A 17,440-nucleotide genomic window follows, 5' to 3' on the forward strand; every position below is an offset into this window, starting at 1 on the left:
ATACCTTGGTGTCTTGAGTTATTTTCGGGAAACAGTTTTTCGATACTTAAAAGGTACTGTTAACTACAGATGGTTATTTTTAATTGTTAAATTTAAATATTTTATATATACTTTGTGCCAAACATAATTAAGTTTTTATTATTTCTCGGGTTATAGTAAAACTTTTCTGAATATCTACTGGTTATGTTGGGATTCAATAGGGTCCCCGTGAGTGCCGTCAACATGACTGGTGCGGCGAGTCTGCCCAATGGAAAACAACAGTGGTAAACCAACATTGAATGCCCGCGCCCTGCCAGCGCTACTGTACCGTCCTCCAACTGAACTGTCTGTGCTTCAATTTATCTTGAGCAAGGTTGGAGCTAAATTTTTTTTCCTTCTTCTTTTACTGGACTTGAGAGGATCGGGTTTTATGGAGCGCTGCCAGATAAACTATTCTATTCTATATTATATCTGGAGGAGTGCCAGTGTTAAGTTAACCATAGTATTTATTTAGTTTAGTGACATGATCTGTAGGGGAGGATTTCATCTTTAATTCGGATTCGTGGAGGCAACTAAGCTCTCGCCTCCTTCGAAAATTTGTAAATATTTTTTTTTAAATTTTGGCTACAAACTTGAAACAAAATTACTTTTTAAAAATAGTGGGCCTAGAAATCCTACAACCTTTCCCTCCCCTCAGTTTATAATAATTACCAGTTCAAAATTTTATATTTACTACATGCCGTACCTGAAACTTTGTCATTTATATGTCAAATTGCTATTTATTATGTTATTTATGTGTCAAATTTCTATTTATTATGTTATTTATATGTCAAATTTCTATTTATTATGTTATTGTCAATATTGGAATTCTATTTATTTTTGTTATTTAGTTTGTAAGGTACTCGGCGCACCGTGGTGCTGCAGCATTTTGTGTGAAAATGTTTGCCATCTAATTAATTATATTATGTACCGGAAATTTTGTCTCTCTTTGTCTCTCTTCCTACTAGTGGCATGTTGTTGTTTTTTTATGCTTTGCTCCGAGTTTGGGAGGGGCGCGCGCTTCCGAGACCTCCTGTTGCGGTTGAGGAGACTTCCGGTGAAGTCTAGTTTCGCTAACTCGCCAACATATGTATATATTTTATAGATCAAGTATATAAATTAGACCGGAAGTGAATTTAATCAGACCTGACTCTTTGACTGCAGTAAAATTTAAGTAGTACCAAGTTATATATTTTCTTCATTGGAACAAAGAGACAAACTATAACTGTCACTTGAAAAGTTTTGATCGAAACTAAATCAAAATAACCGCAAGAAGACGCTTATGACCAAAGTTGGTTTCCGTTGGTATACATTTTCTTGATCGGAGCACAAGGAAATTTCTACAATGGTATAGGAAATAAGAATGTGAATTTAATTAAGGAGACGGAACTTGATCCTTTGTAACCAAATTAGTTTGTAGAGACTTATACAGGGTGATTCATGAAGTTCTCCCCCCACTTCTACAGCACATTGTACTAGTAAAAATAATGAAAAAATGTTATATAAACGTAGGTCTGAAAACGCTTCGTTAGCGAGTTACAGCTAGCGAAAGATTTCGCCTGAATTCCTGGGTAAAGAGTAAAATAAAGCCATACTGAACTTTTGGAAAGGTTAATTAAGTAAGAAATATCGTGGATTCTTATGTATTTTTACCTGATAAAGCTAATAAAATAGGTTTCAGAACTGCACCTGTAGTATTTTTTGAGGGATTCAGGGTTAAATGCAAAAAATTGGGGCACGAAACAATGTTTTTTTAAGTTTGATGTACAATAACTTTGTTAAATTGGTAATAAATACATAAAATAAACAAACATTAATTGTAGAGAATTTAATTCTGAGAAAATTGATATAATCAAAGTCTAAAATAAAACAGAAATAAGTGCCAAAAAATCTATTTTATTCAGTATAATACATTACTAGTTTTAAGCAAAATTAATCAGGTTGGGCCAACCGTACGCACCTTTTTATAATAGATGTTCGAAAATGAGGCCATCATTATCAATACATTTTGCAGCACGTTTGTGTATTGCTTTTGTTGCGTTTCTTAATTTTTAAGGACTTCCCTGTATCTGCACAGCCGAATCCATAATACAGGCAATTAATTCATCACGAGAATTCACTTTTGTCTTGTATACAATGTCTTTCATCCATCCCCAGATGCAATAATCCAATGGAGATAGATCTGGTGATCTTGGTGGCCAAGGGTGAGGCCCTCCACGACCAATCCAGTGTCCAGGAAATTGATGATTTAAGTAAGCAGAAACGGCACGTGAAAAGTGGGGAGGTGCTCCGTCATGCTGGAAGTACAAATTTTGTCTGAGATGTAAAGGAACATTCTCTAACAGCTACGGCAACTCTTCTTGAAGGAAATGCAAATAGAACTCAGCATTTAGGCGTCCAGGTAATATGAAAGGTCCAATCAGCCGATTGTGCAAAAGGCCACACCAGACATTGACGCTAAATCGGTGTTGAAAGTTCTGTTCCACTACCTCATGTGGATTTTCTTCTGCCCATGAGTGTTCATTGTGCAAGTTATTGACACCATCCCGAGTGAATTGTGCCTCATCCGTAAACAAATTACGCTTGTAGAGTTGATTATTAATATTCAAAAAGTTGCAAAACTCCAAGCGAAGCGGACCATCCCCTAGCTGTAGATGTTGAACCTTTTGTTTATGAAACGGATAAAATTTGTTTCGATTAAGTGACCTCCACACCGTTGACTGCGAAACTCCTATCCGCCTAGAAATACGTTGTGTACTTACACCTGGACTGCGATGAACAGCATTAATAACAATATCACCATCAAGTTGGACAGCTCGTTCATAATTGGTTCTAGTACTTGGTAGTGATCCTGTTTCCCGAAGAGTACGAAAAGTTCCTGAAATTGTTTTGGTATCTGGAATCCTCCTATTAGGGTAACGTAGTTCATATTCTTCTACAGCAGCTCTAGCATTACCATTACAGTAACCCAAAATAAAAAACCATATCAGCGTATTCCTCGGATGTAAATAAGTAAGGCATTTTTTCGCTGAATAAACAATCGAATTATAACTCACAGAAAAATTGCATTTAATAACACGATTCACAGAACCCGATCTCCTGCTGTAGCTTGCAAAACACCACTAGTACACAGTTCTAACGTAACAGTACAGAATACCATTGGTGATCAGCTGTTATTCGTGCGTTACGAACTTAGAAATTAATAAAACAAAAAACTGCATTTTGATGATTAGTAAACAATAATGGGAAAATGTTTGCTTCATTTATTTTCGAACATTTGATGTAATTTTTATAAAAAAAAAAAAAAATACAACGTAATAAAACATGATATTTTTATTTACAAACAAATTTATTTAACAGTTAATCTTGTTTTCTCAATTTATCTCATCATTAAGGAACAAACATTTTGTTTTTGTTTTATTTTAACTAAATACCGTACGGTATTTCTTTACAGCTAGTAATGTATTATACTAAATAAAATAGATTTTTTGGTTCTTATTTATGTTTTTATTTAGACTTTGATTATATCAATTTTCTCAGAATTAAATTCTCTACAATTAATGTTTGTTGATTTTATGTATTTATTACCAATTTAACAAAGTTATTGTACATCAAACTTAAAAAAACATTGTTTCGTGCCCCAATTTTTTGCATTTAACCCTGAATCCCTAAAAACTACTACAGGTACAGTTCTGAAACCTATTTTATTAGCTTTATCAGGTAAAAATACATAAGAATCCACGATATTTCTTACTTAATTAACCTTTCCAAAAGTTCAGTATGGCTTTATTTTACTCTTTACCCAGGAATTCAGGCGAAATCTTTCGCTAGCTGTAACTCGCTAACGAAGCGTTTTCGGACCTATGTTTATATAACATTTTTTCATTATTTTTACTAGTACAATGTGCTGTAGAAGTGGGGGGAGAACTTCATGAATCACCCTGTATATGTAAAGGAAGTGTCTTGAATTATGAATTTACGAAGGAATGACTTATCTACCTACGATATCAGGGCTGGTGATTAAGTTGTAAAATTTGCATAAAAAATGGATCGCAGCAAATAAATGTTATTAATTTAAAGAACCTGTCATAAAGCAATCAACTGCTTTATGTAAACGTTATAATATTACAACACAATCATATGTTTAATTAATTTAAGTACCTTTTGAATAGTATTGCGATTTATAGTCTTGAAAGCATAAAATTAACATGGGCAAACTTAATATATCTAACAAAAGCTTAATTCTATTACTAAACTGCACAGAATTCCGTATATCATTATGCACTATATCGCCATTACTATGCATTATATCATTAATTGCTATTGTCTTTGGTTTAAGGAATCCTCCATACTGGCCTAAAATTGTTCAATTGTTACTGAAATCATCGGAGCAGTTTAATAAATTATCATGGCATGTTGGAGGGAAATTGAAATAAAAACTGTTTCACTCTACGACTTATAAGAGTTCAAAAACACTGTTTTCAACAGGAAATTTCGTGCGAAGCCGCGGGTAACTGCTACATATATAATTACCATAAACATTGATTGAAATATTTTGTATTTGGCCGTTTCTGTCACATGCGTTTTAATAAACAAACTAACATATGATGAGAAGACTAAATACCTGTAAAACGACTTTCATTTACATGCATTTAATTTGTATAAATGGCAACAGCCTAATTTAATTTCAATTCACATTCAATAAACGGAGTGTATATAATCGGTTTTCAGAACTTGGAAGAAATTACTCTGTCCTCTTTTGAAACTGTTATAAATGTAAACTTAAATAAATTGTGTAATAAAAAACTTTTAAAGGAAACTTTTAGTGTGAGATATAGAGTTTTGTAACCTTATTTCCAAACCATGAGGAATCGCTCGCTATTAAGTATTGTTAATTTCAATTATTAAATTAAAAGTTCAAGTCTTATGAATTAATCATTTAAATAGAACCTTTAATGTTTAACATCTTCACTGCGGCTCTTTACTGAGTAGCCTTGAATACTCTTAGTCTGACTCTACTTACGGCGCCTGCCACATCAAAGTTAAGGAATCACTTAACTCCTACTTGCATTCAAACTGTTAAAATCTTTTACATTGAGATGTACATAAAAATTGAGTATATGATTTAATTGAATCTAACCTTTGGTATTTATAAAAATAACATTGAGTAGCATTAATTATGAACATATTAAATTCTCTGTATAACAAGTAGCTGTATTTTAATATTATGTGAAGGAGGGGATGCCTGTTGCAAAATAATATTTTATTTTATAGCGTTGGTTATTATATAATGCAACATGTATTTAATTCTTATAAGAAATATTTATTACTGATTTGTCTATCATATTAATTTAAGCCCATATTAGAGTTTATATTATACTAACGTGCATAGTATATTTATCATTACAAAATGCATCTTGTACTCATGTGGAAATTGTTTATGAGTTAACTATCAAAACTAAGAGTAGCTGTAAAATCTAATTAAAATAAATAAATCTCGTATTTATTTATTATTCCATAACTAGTGTAGCTGGGAGTTATTTACTAAGGTTAGAAATTTGACAAATAAACATTATTTATTCCAACCTTTTTTTCCAAATCAACAATTAGAAAATTTCGTAACCATAGAAATAGTTTAGAACAAATCATTAAAATTTTAAAAGATGCACAAGAAACATGTCTGGATAAATTTATGTCACAATCTAGTAAAAATTATGCGAATAAACAGAATGAGACGGCATAAGAAATCCCAAAAGCCCAAAATTTGCTACATCTGCAAACTAAAAATTAACATGAAGAGAAAATAGTGGAGACACAAAAAAGAATCAAAAGCCCCAGCGACTGTACTAAAACAGCCAACGCCAAACATTTACACCCACCACAATCCAAAAGAAGATCAAACTTAGTGGCGAATTCCTGCTTAATAGCCTCTGGACCACAGACACTACATTTCGAAGTTATACCAAGAATATTCACCACCACGCGACAAAATTCCAGTTGTGGCCGCTGCATTATTTGAACTCCAATCTGAATGTCCGTTATGGATACTCACCACGTACCTAAATACCAGTTTTTAGCTGCTGCACTATTTATAATTCAATATTAAGTTACTTCAAAGACCCTCACCAGGTATTTAAATTCCTGTTTGCAGCCGCTACATTATTGGTAATCCAATAAGCAGTTCCTTCGAAGATCCTCACCAGGTACCAACATTCCAGTTTGCAGCCGCTGCACTATTGCAAATCCAATATGAATGTACTTCGAATATCCTAACAAGGTATCTAAATTCCTGTTTGCAGCCGCTGTATTATTGCTAATCCAATATGAAGTTAATTCGAAGATCCTCACCAGGTACCAAAATTACAGTTTGCAGCCGCTGCACTATTGCAAATCCAATAAGCAGTTCCTTCGAAGATCCTCACCAGGTACCAACATTCCAGTTTGCAGTCGCTGCACTATTGCTAATACAATATGAATTTAGTTCGAATATCCTCACCAGGTATCTAAATTCCTGTTTGCAGCCGCTGTATTATTGCTAATCCAATATGAAGTTGATTCGAAGATCCTCACCAAGTACCAACATTCCAGTTTGCAGCCGCTGCACTATTGTTAATACAATATGAATTTTACTTCGAAGATCCTGACCAGGTATCTAAATTCCTATTTGCAGCTGCTGTATTATTGCTAATCCAATATGAAGTTGATTCGAAGATCCTGACCAGGTATCTAAATTCCTGTTTGCAGCCGCTGCACTATTGCAAATCCAATATGAACTTACTTCGAATATCCTAACAAGGTGTCTAAATTCCTGTTTGCAGCCGATGCACTACTTCTAATCCAATATGAAGTTACTTCGAATATCCTGACCAGGTATCTAAATTCCTGTTTGCAGCCGCTGCACTATTGCTAATCCAATATGACGTTACTTCGAATATCCTGACCAGGTATCTAAATTCCTGTTTGCAGCCGCTGCACTATTGCTAATCCAATATGAAGTTACTTCGAAAATCCCCACCAGGTACCAAAATTCCTGTTTGCATCCACTGCAATTTCGCTAATCCAATATGAAGCTACTTCGAAGATCCTCACCAGGTACCAAAATTCCTGTTTTCAGCCACTGCACTTTTGCTAATCCAATATGAAGTTACTTCGAAGATCCTCACTAGGTACCAAAATTCCAGATTGCAGCCACTGCACTATTGCTAATCCAGTATGAAGTTACTTCGAAGATCCTCACCAGGTACCAAAATGCATGTTGTAATCTACTGCACTATTGGCCGTCCGCTCATCATCTTTATTTCGAACACGTTACATTTGAACACAAGTCACTGGGGTTGCTGATTAATGGATTCAAGTTTACTGTACTTCGTCTCAAGCTCTTCATAATATTGCAATGTTTACTGTTTATTGTCAAATAATTTATAATGCAAAAATAAAAAAACTTTTCTTTTAAATCCCATTATTTACTTGCCTAGAGTATAAAAAATCTTACGTTTGATTAAGAATAACCATAATCCCCTCCCTTCCTTATCAAATCACTACGTGGTTTATAATATTACTATTAACCCAGATATGCCTGAATTATTTTTTTTTAATTTTTTTTAATTCTACAGTTTTTTTATACTATAAATGTATTCTTCAACACATTTTAACAATAATTGTAAAAAATTTCATCGTCGTTTAGTAAATAATGGGTGGCCTATATATAGGACAGTAGGAAAATATGAGTGAAATGCTAAAATATTCCAAAAATGCTTTTTATTTTTAGAAGGGTTACATTTACATTGGATATATATGTTTTATGTACTTAATTCAACTGTGTTTTTAACAAAGATATATAAAACAAGCTTAAATAAAATTTTTAGTAAGTGCATTTGTAGTTTATGGCTTTGTGTGGTAATCAATAAAACATTTAGTATGAAGACCAACATCACACTTTTGGCATCTGGTAGTGCACTTGGCATGGCAATGCCCACATCTCGTTTGCTTTTCCTGAGGAACAACAAGGTGGTCCAATCTGTCAAACCTGGAGTCCACTTTTGATTGTTTCGATGGCCGTCCAGCCTTTGACGCGCACCCTTTACCAAATGTTTCTAGCAGGTTACAGGCAAGTCTGCGTCTGAAAGACAAGTGGTCAAGGTTCCCTCCCGCATGGCGGTGAAGTTGCCAGGCATTTTGTTCTGCACTGTCAATGCAGTCACAGATCAGAGGGAAATACCACTTCTTACCTCTGATTTGGATTCGGTACAGGCTCATATTTTGATCGCACCGGTCCACTCCGCCCATTTTTTTGTTGTACTGGTGTATGAGGTTTGGTTGAGGGATGAAAGCATGTTTCTTGGCTTTAAGTGAAAAGCGTTTTACCTGATGTATGGGTTGTACACCAACAGCATTTGAAACAACAGTGACAATACTGTTGTCATTCCATCTTGCAATAATTAAATTTTCATCACATACTTTTTCGTATTCAAAAGTTCCCCTTTCTTTCTTTTTCAAATCTTTACTATCAGTCAGTGGGCACTTTGCTATTCTGTTCTCTCTCACCGTACCAATAGCTCTTATATTCTTTTGGGACAGTTTCTCAAACAAAGGTAGACCAGAAAAAAAATTATCAAAATACAAGAAGTACGGGAAATCACCATTCTTCTTCAGAACATCACAGTACTGCAAAACAACACTGGCACCAAGGCCCAAGTGTTCATACTGAGGGTCCAAGGTGTGGCTGCTCCCTTGGTAGGGGTCTTTCCAAACTACATAGCCATTGGGTGTAGCACCAACCCAAATTTTGTAACCATAGCGAATAGGTTTGTTTCTGATGAATTGTTTCAAACCATGCCTCCCAAAATATGGGACCATAGACTCATCAACTGAGTGGTGTTCCTCATGTGGTGCGTAATCAAAAAATGTTTTGTTCAATGCATCAAACAATGGACGTACTTTTGCATACTTGTCATCAGCATTGAGGTTGTCATTATCACAAACATGCAAATTTGACATAATAAACTCAAATCTGTCTCTAGAAATTGCATTTACAACTAATTCATTGCGAGTGTCCAAAGCTGTTTCCCAAAACATTCGTCTTCGAGGTAATGGAACATAACCACTCAACAACAATACTCCTATGAAACATTTCATTTCATCGACAGTTACATCACCTAAACGGTTATGTAATGCCGCATAACGATTTGTTTTCTCAACTAATAAATCTACAATATCATCATCGAAAATACAGAAAAACTGTTCCATTGGTGTTAATTTTTGTTGTACTTCCTGTCTATTACTCCAAATAGTATCATCTAGTTTTAGGTCCTCTTTGACCCATTTGTACTGCTTTTTAGTGAATGGCTTACTAACCTTTTTTGCTGGTTTCTCTTCAGTGAAATTCTGAATTCGTCTTACTTTTTTATTTGGTGGCTGTGCTATGTCCATCTTCGCTGAACTAGAGGGTAAGGTTGGTTGTGATAAAGAAGGATCCTCTTCATCTTTGTTGTCACTCAGTTCAAATTCTTGGGAAACTTCAGCCGGGGCCAATAGTTGGTTTCCTGGAAGATGATGGATTGAAGTCATGTCCTCATCCCCAGAATCCTCATCAGTGACATCATCATTTGCATTGATTGGTGGCTGAATATATACGCCAATTTCTTCATCAGGTGGCACTTGGATCTCTTCATCTTCTAGCATCGTCAAAATTTCATGAAGGTTCAAGTTCCTAAAAAATTCAAAGTACGATAAATAACAAGGTTTTTCAGAATTTTTTATAAAATAACTGTAAAAAATTGTATTGATGCTTAAAACAAAAAGTTTAACCCAATTACTAAGTCACGACTTGAAATACAAGGGTCGAAAACTCATTTGAGAGTGGGAAGCATTATTGTTGTACATATGCCTACTGGACTACATGTAGGACGGGCCAATTCCAAACATAACCTATAAACGGTCTGAATTTAGAACGGTCACATTTCAAGATAAATGTAATAACTAGTTAGTCAGTTATTAGGAAATGTACTTAAATAGGTTTAAAACTACGAAATAATAGTATTGTACTTACTTTTCGCACATGGCGCAGAGCTCATGAAGTTGATTGGAAATCCTAAATTTGTAAACTAGTCTAAAGAAACAAACTAGTTGAAGCATTCACTTGATTGTTGCTCAGATGCATTCAGTAGCTCTTACTGAAGACAGCAACCACCCTGCCACCTGTTGGAAAAAGCTGAAACTACTTCAGAAGTAAGCTTTATGGAGAACACTACAAGTGTCCTAAATATAGGTCACTAGGCATATCTGGGTTAATATTTATTCATTAAGTATTGACTTGAATTAATATATTTATTAATTATAGCCTTTGTGTTAGGCATAATTGAAAACTTTAAGTGGATGCTAAACAACCATTAAGAAACCCTCAAATCAACAGAGTTATTGTGGTAAATCATTGTTTATCTTTAAGCCTAGAAAATTTAACCTTCACTAAATTTATTTGGCCAGTGATAGTCGCCAGGAGCCCACTGAACTTATTAGAGCACATCCATCATGAATAGACCAAGCTGGAAACTATGAGTCCTTCCAGTGCCCTACATTTGTTAAGAAACCTTATAATATAACACCTCTTCAACGGTTCTTGTAAATATTGACGGTAGTTACCATCAATTAGAAGGTAGTAACCTTGAATTTTCATTCAATAAACGCACCGACATTTGTGAGGCAGTCTTCATTATTTGGATGAGATTGTATCATTATAAAATATTCACATTTCATTAATAAAGCATGGAAGTCTGGAATTGAAAAGAATTACAGTAATATTGGAGGTACCATGTACCCTAGTACGCAACAGGCAAACCGGCCAAATGCTTAGCCCACCATCCAAACCAGGGACGTAATTTTGTAACACTGTAACTTTAGTTAAGCAAAATCAGAACAGTTTCAGAGTTTCGGAGCTTCCTTTACAGTCAGTGGAACTAGGGACCACGAAAGGGACAGGGACCACAACCATTTAGCAAGACAGAAATTTGTTTCAGTATGTATTCACAGCCACGTGGCAGCAGAGGGATTTATCAGTAAATCCCTCTCCTAATCTGCTAATCCTAATGAATTTTTACCTCAGGGTTATAAAAAATCCATTATATAACCGGGACGTTTGATATCTTTTGAAGGTTCCCTCTGCTTAAAAACGGCCAATAAATTGTAGTTGGTGACTTTGGCCATACTTAAAGTGTATTTTATCGTCACTGCTCTGTCTGTCGTTGGATCGTGTGCGTATGTGTTATTTCCATCCTCTCATCAACCAAATAACCTCACCTACACGTCTCATTGGCTTGTGTAATTATTGTCTGAATACAAGAAACGCACTGCTGAAAGGCAGGGTGGCAACTTAAACTATTTAAGAATGTATCTAAAATGGCAACATACATTAATAATTTAACTCCTACCTGTGAATGCTGAGATGTTTTCATCATGAATGATGCTTCTTCTTCACATCGACCTCGTCTAACTTTACAGAAGAATTACTAGGCCTAGATATACACATTGATCAGCATTGCATCAACGTTAACCGGAATGACGAGCCTGAAGTTCTCAAGCTGCCACTTGAAATTAGTTTACAATCACAGGTTGAGGGTAACCTTACCTAATTCATTTTCTATATAGAATCCTGATATTTGAAAGTTAAACTCAGTAGATGACAATGGTGATGAAAACAAAACATAATAGTGGACTTTTATAAATCCCTGCCAACTTACTATGATGGTAAAAAAACATTGTATCGAAATACGTTTAAGAGCACTTTTCCTAATAGTGATGTTGTTTAAAAAGATTGGTTATTATACTCACAGACAGGTGATAATTTATGTTGTATTGGATGTTATTTATTTCAACCAGGTGACGCAAAATAAATATAACCTGTAATTTTACAGGTTTTTAGTGACTGAAAACACAGCTTCGAACTATTTACATATCATGGAATATGCTCATGATCATAGTCATTAAATTCTTAATTAAATCACTGGACAAAAAACAAATAATCCAGAGTAATAAAATTGTGTTTACGCAGTTTTAAGATAAGGTAAACCACTAGGGAACTATACACTTAAGAATAGTTTATGTTGTATGGGTTTTAGCAATTGTTTTCAAGAAGATTCCGTATCAACTTCAAATTGCTTATATGCCAAGAATATGACCTTTTACTTGCCCAGTATATTGTAAAATGTAGTAAAAAATGTGTATGGGCACACGTCATGCACCTGTATTCTCAGATATATAATTAATTTATATTACATATGGGAAACTGTGCTTTTGAACTGGAGTAAATGAAGTAAAAAGGTAGGTACTACTCTTTTATAGTAGGTTCGACCCGTTATTGTTCTCATACTGGACAGTTAACTATTGTGGTTATTGTTTGACGATACATACTTCAAACAGAGACAAAGTCAGTATAACGCCTCGCTAAGCTTCCTCCTGGAGCATCACATGTGCCTGCTGGGATGGATAAAGCTGTACTAGGCTGTCTTAATTAAGAGTTTTGAAATCAATATCAAGAATTGCAGAGACCAAGTTATGGCAATAGTTCAACACGTCAGTATCTTACTCAGGTATTCGAACTGGAATAAGGCAACAAAGTGTCTTTGCTAAATACATACCATGTGCAGCTCAGCTCATTCACTAAATGTTTTTGCTTCGGCTGCTGCAGAATGCTGCACTTTTACAGTAGTTTTTTTGGTTCAGCTACTAATTGTATAATCACTTTTTTGTGTCAAAATATAGGTGGAGAATTTTGAAACAATGATTGTCAGTGGTAAAGTACTTATGACAAACTAGATGTGGTTGGGTATTTTGTTTGTATACACTATTGATTATGATCACATGTTTTTGTTATTGTTTGAGTTGTAAACATTATAGTATAGGAGCTAGCAACGTTTTCGAGAGAGAATTTCAGGTCAGCTGAAATTTTGATATGCTGTCTTTCTTGCTCTTTCGGTTGGAGTCCGGGCTATCTGGCTGGCGGTAGTGGTTGCGTTTTAATGCGCATCTTACCTGCACAGGTAAAAATCCTGGAGCGCTTCGGCAAATGGACAACATGGCGTCAGTCTAAAGTCACATGTTTGTTTTGTGTTTGTGTTATTTGTGATGTTTATTTATTAATTTTGATACAATCGCCAGTGGTAAAATGAAATGTGTTTCTGTAAAGGACATAAAGATAAAATCATTCTTTTCGTGGTTGATAAACTGAAGAAGTGCCTGGAAGTTTTGAATATACGTTTAAAATATAAATTAAGGTACCGTGACATTGAACTGCCTACTGAAATAAATGAGACAGGTGATTGGAGAGAGACAGTTTGAAGTGCTTTTTTTTTAATTACACAAAACAAACATGTGACTTTAGACTGACGCCATGTTGTCCATTTGCCGAAGCGCTCCAGGATTTTTACCTGTGCAGGTAAGATGCGCATTAATAAACGCAACCACTACCGCCAGCCAGATAGCCCGGACTCCAACCGAAAGAGCAAGAAAAACAGCATATCAAAATTTCAGCTGACCTGAAATTCTTGTTTTAGAAACGTTGCTAGCTCCCGTACTATTAGATGAATACATTTGTTCAGAGATCAATTGTTTTTATTTTCAGTGGCATAATAATGGTGACAAGTTTAGAAACGACAAAAGATATATTAAACTGTAAGACACAGAGAAGCACATTAAAAATTATACTTTCTCGTACTTTGAATATGAAGCACAGTGAAGTTAGTACTGGTGGAAGCAAATTGGCAGAAATATTCAATAATAAAGGACGCACTATTACAATGTACTACAGAAGACGAAGACTTTGAATAGTAATTGGATAATGGATACGAAATTGAAAAACTGTACTTGGAAATTAGTACCTTATCACAAACTTGTGAGAATACAGTGACAGTTTCTAATAATAACGAAAATATGAAATTGTGTTTGGTACTGCTAATATTAACTCTACTTAGTATTCAAAAAGATAAGACATTTGGGAACTTTGTGAAGAGATTACGCACTTATTTTCTCTTGGAAATATTACATGAACTAATATTAAGGTGTACTTGTTATTATACACCATAAATTCTGAACTTCATCAAAATTTATGTGATGAACATTCCCCAGAGAATCTATAGGAAAGACATATTATGAGGAATTGATTGGTATATATTCAGCTCATCGTTGATCTAAGACCAAGTAGTCTGACTTACCAACACAATTGAATACTCTTGGAGCAATTGGAATATGTTTTTAATATTAATAAAAAAAATACTTTTCGATATTGTTTATTTTTTAGGACGAAGCCTTTCGAATAAATTATTTTTTTTTTTCTCAATTTATTCAAAAATTAAAATGTAGTCATATCTAATTTTATATATACCGGCTGAAATATTACCAAAAAGTTTTTTTGCATATTCACACCATATGGTATTTTAATATTAATTGTAACAAAAATAATGTAAATATTTATTTATGATGAAACCTTTGATTTAGAAAGGCCTCGTCCAAGTAATAAACAATGTGGAAAAGTATCGTTTTTATTAAAATATAGTAATATTCACCAACGAAAGTTCATATTTACAATGCAATGTCAGGATTAATCAATTAAAAAGTCACGACAATTTAAGTGTTAAACAAGTAATTGATGACTTAAGCTATTAACGTTGTGGCAAATGTCTGAAAATACAGTTTTGTTAGAGGTATACATGAAAATGAGGTAAGAATAAGATTATTACAGGAGCAGAGGGTAAAGGAAAATCTTTGTCAAATTATTGTCACAGCCGAATCAGTCGAGCAATCGAAGCTGAAAAGCTATTGAAGTGAAAGTTATGATGTAAAAAACTTAAACACATACATAGGTTAAGTACTTTTTATCGGAACAAAAATGGAGTGCAAACAAATAAAAACAAACAATGGTATCAAGACACCAAATTCCTTTGAGGATTTGAGAGGTAGATGTTTCATGTGGAAGTTTTAAAATACCTAAACAAATTCTTAAATAAAATGTACAAGTCTTTCTTAAGGCCCTGAGCCGCTCCTGACCTAGGCCAACATTAGTAAATAGATTTCACAACTATGCACTTATTTTTTTCTCCTTCCTGATTACCTTGACGTGCCCTAATGCATTATGGATCACTTAGAAACTTTTTTCTCTCCAACAGCTACCTCTCTCTAAACCTTCTTAAAGCTTTCTTGAGATCTCAAATCACAATTAATAACAGACTAGGTAAGGAGTACCCCACACCGCGTGTTACGTAACAGGCTTCGCTGGGGATTGCTTGCAAAATGTCAAATATTTATCGCAATTTTATCCTCGAAATGTTTTGCGGAAAGATAAACTAGTGGATGATTATCTTCAGTCTTACAATAATCAAATAGATATTTTACAACTTAAAAATAAAATGAAATATAACTTTAAATTTTCCTACGTCTTATTAATGTTAGTTATTTATTTCTGAATTTTAATTTAGGTATTTCACATAATTTCTTATGTAAACTCTACTGAAACAACCATGTATATATTTGGATCCGACTTTAGCTTACGTTTCTGAAAGAAAATTGAGACCTGTACACTTCATGCTACTGTAATGAAAAAAATGTTTCAGGGACATTGGTATATTAGAAAACAAATTGGAAATGTAATAAGAAGCCTAGCTGGATGATACATTTTCTTTTAATATGCCCATTTAGACAATAAGTATACCAATCTTGAAAATTCTTTACTGTAAACCTTAATGCCTGTCTTTAGCGAAGGGGCTGGAACATTATAATTTCTGCCTGTGACAAGATACGTAGAGATGCGAATTTTGCATGAAAGATCATCTCTACAAGAATGAGTTTTTGATGCATTATTTTTTATGTATCTCTATCTACCTGCAGGAAATCTTCAGAATGAGCTATATATCTGACATTTTGAATACAAGCTCAACAAAGCCTGGTGTGGCGTATTTCTACGTTGCATCCTAAAATACACAACACATATGAAAAGAATTTTTCTTGTATACGCGTTATGCTTAGACATTAAGGAACTGATTAGGAATATACCTTACATGACACGTGTACTTATAATACAACCAATTTAAAAAGTATCTACGTACATCAGCCTATTCCTAAAAACATTTTAAATGATAACATTTACTAAAACATGCCATAATGTGTTTTGTGGACAGATTTGTTATCTTTTCTGTTCGTGGTCTTTTCTAAGTTCGCGCAAATGTGTATCGTATTATTGGCGGAGTTTTAGAGAAGCCACTCACTGACTGGAAAAATGTAATTTTGTATACACATGTAGGCTAACTTTTACAACATAATTTTATAGTAACTTGGTGGGTAGACTTTTATTATTTAAACACTGATATAAAACTCCATGTGGCAAGATATGTCAGGATAGATTTCTCATACGTAGACTTCAAATTTTGAATGAAACTTCATTCTGCAAGAATTAGTTATATGATACATACTTTTTGAGCCAACTTTATTTTGTATTATTGAATGTCAGTTTAGCTCTCCTTAGGACATCTCAAGAATTAATGAGCTATAGACTGGGCATAGAAAATGAAATTGAGCATGCAACCCAGACCTGTTACCATACGTAGTGTACCTTGGATATTTAACCTCTTCATGCATGAATTATTAAATAATTCGAAGAAAAATTTTTTACTTGTTTTTCATGTTAAATAGGCTTGTTCAATAAAAAAAAAAAATTTTTAATTTCTTTGCGTATTAGTTAAAAAATGGCAGGCCTGACGTCATATGACACCACCATGCAATAAGGTAACAAAAATGAATTTTACTTTTTTTATAATTTGTTTTATTTTTCTCTTACATGTACATAAAATAACTACTATGTTTAAGTTATAAATGTATAAAAATGTATTTAATCTCTTAACATTAAATATAGTCACATTTTGTAAAGTAAAGAAAATATTTAAATAAAAAAAAATTAAATTTCAAAACTATAATTAATTAATTTTTTTGAAAGATCTATTTAAGAACATCCTATTTACTATGGAAAGCTTCCATACAGTCTGGACATAAATGTAAACCACAAATGTGACGAACCACATACCACATACATGGAAAAAATGACGAAACTGCCAAAATAACCTCTCACTAATAACAACAATGCTCGGCTGAATAAAAATTTGAACACTGCAAGGAAAAAACCAGATTCCATTGTAAAACATTTGTAGTTTTTTTAAATTTATGCGTCCAGTGAAATGTTATTTTTGTTTTTTTTAATAGATAGTATAGTTTACTGTGAAGGATGACTGTTGCAGTGAGTCCCTTAATTTTAAAGGGGTTTTAAAGGGAGTGTTTTATCCTCTGTTTCCTATGCCCACTTGGACTGGAGGTGCTATATTAGAATTACCTTACCCTTCTTCCATGTAACGTAACTGAGGTAGTAGGTTCTATTTCCTCACGGGATTTC

The 17,440-nt window shown here is 33.9% G+C and overlaps 1 protein-coding gene across 1 annotated transcript; it reads right to left on the minus strand.

The window, feature by feature from the left end:
• Window positions 1–7,589: 7,589 nt before the first annotated feature.
• On the minus strand, window positions 7,590–10,305 carry LOC124367719 (piggyBac transposable element-derived protein 3-like). Its single transcript, XM_046824796.1, has 2 exons — window positions 10,067–10,305; window positions 7,590–9,727 (listed from the first exon to the last, which is right to left on the minus strand). Exons 1-2 carry the CDS (start codon window positions 10,150–10,152, stop codon window positions 7,900–7,902), a joined length of 1,914 nt encoding a protein of 637 aa, XP_046680752.1. The 5' UTR covers window positions 10,153–10,305; the 3' UTR covers window positions 7,590–7,899.
• Between the last annotated feature and the right edge of the window lie 7,135 nt (window positions 10,306–17,440).

This window comes from Homalodisca vitripennis, chromosome 8 (genome assembly GCF_021130785.1).
Source record: "Homalodisca vitripennis isolate AUS2020 chromosome 8, UT_GWSS_2.1, whole genome shotgun sequence".
In the NCBI taxonomy this organism is placed as follows: Eukaryota; Metazoa; Arthropoda; class Insecta; order Hemiptera; family Cicadellidae; genus Homalodisca; species Homalodisca vitripennis.

Coding starts and splice junctions, on each gene's coding strand:
- LOC124367719 (XM_046824796.1), bottom strand. CDS start 10,152: ATGCTTCAACTAGTTTGTTTCTTTAGACTAGTTTACAAATTTAGGATT. Junction 9,728..10,066: donor CTCTGCGCCATGTGCGAAAA/GTAAGTACAATA, acceptor TGAATTTTTTAG/GAACTTGAACCTTCATGAAA.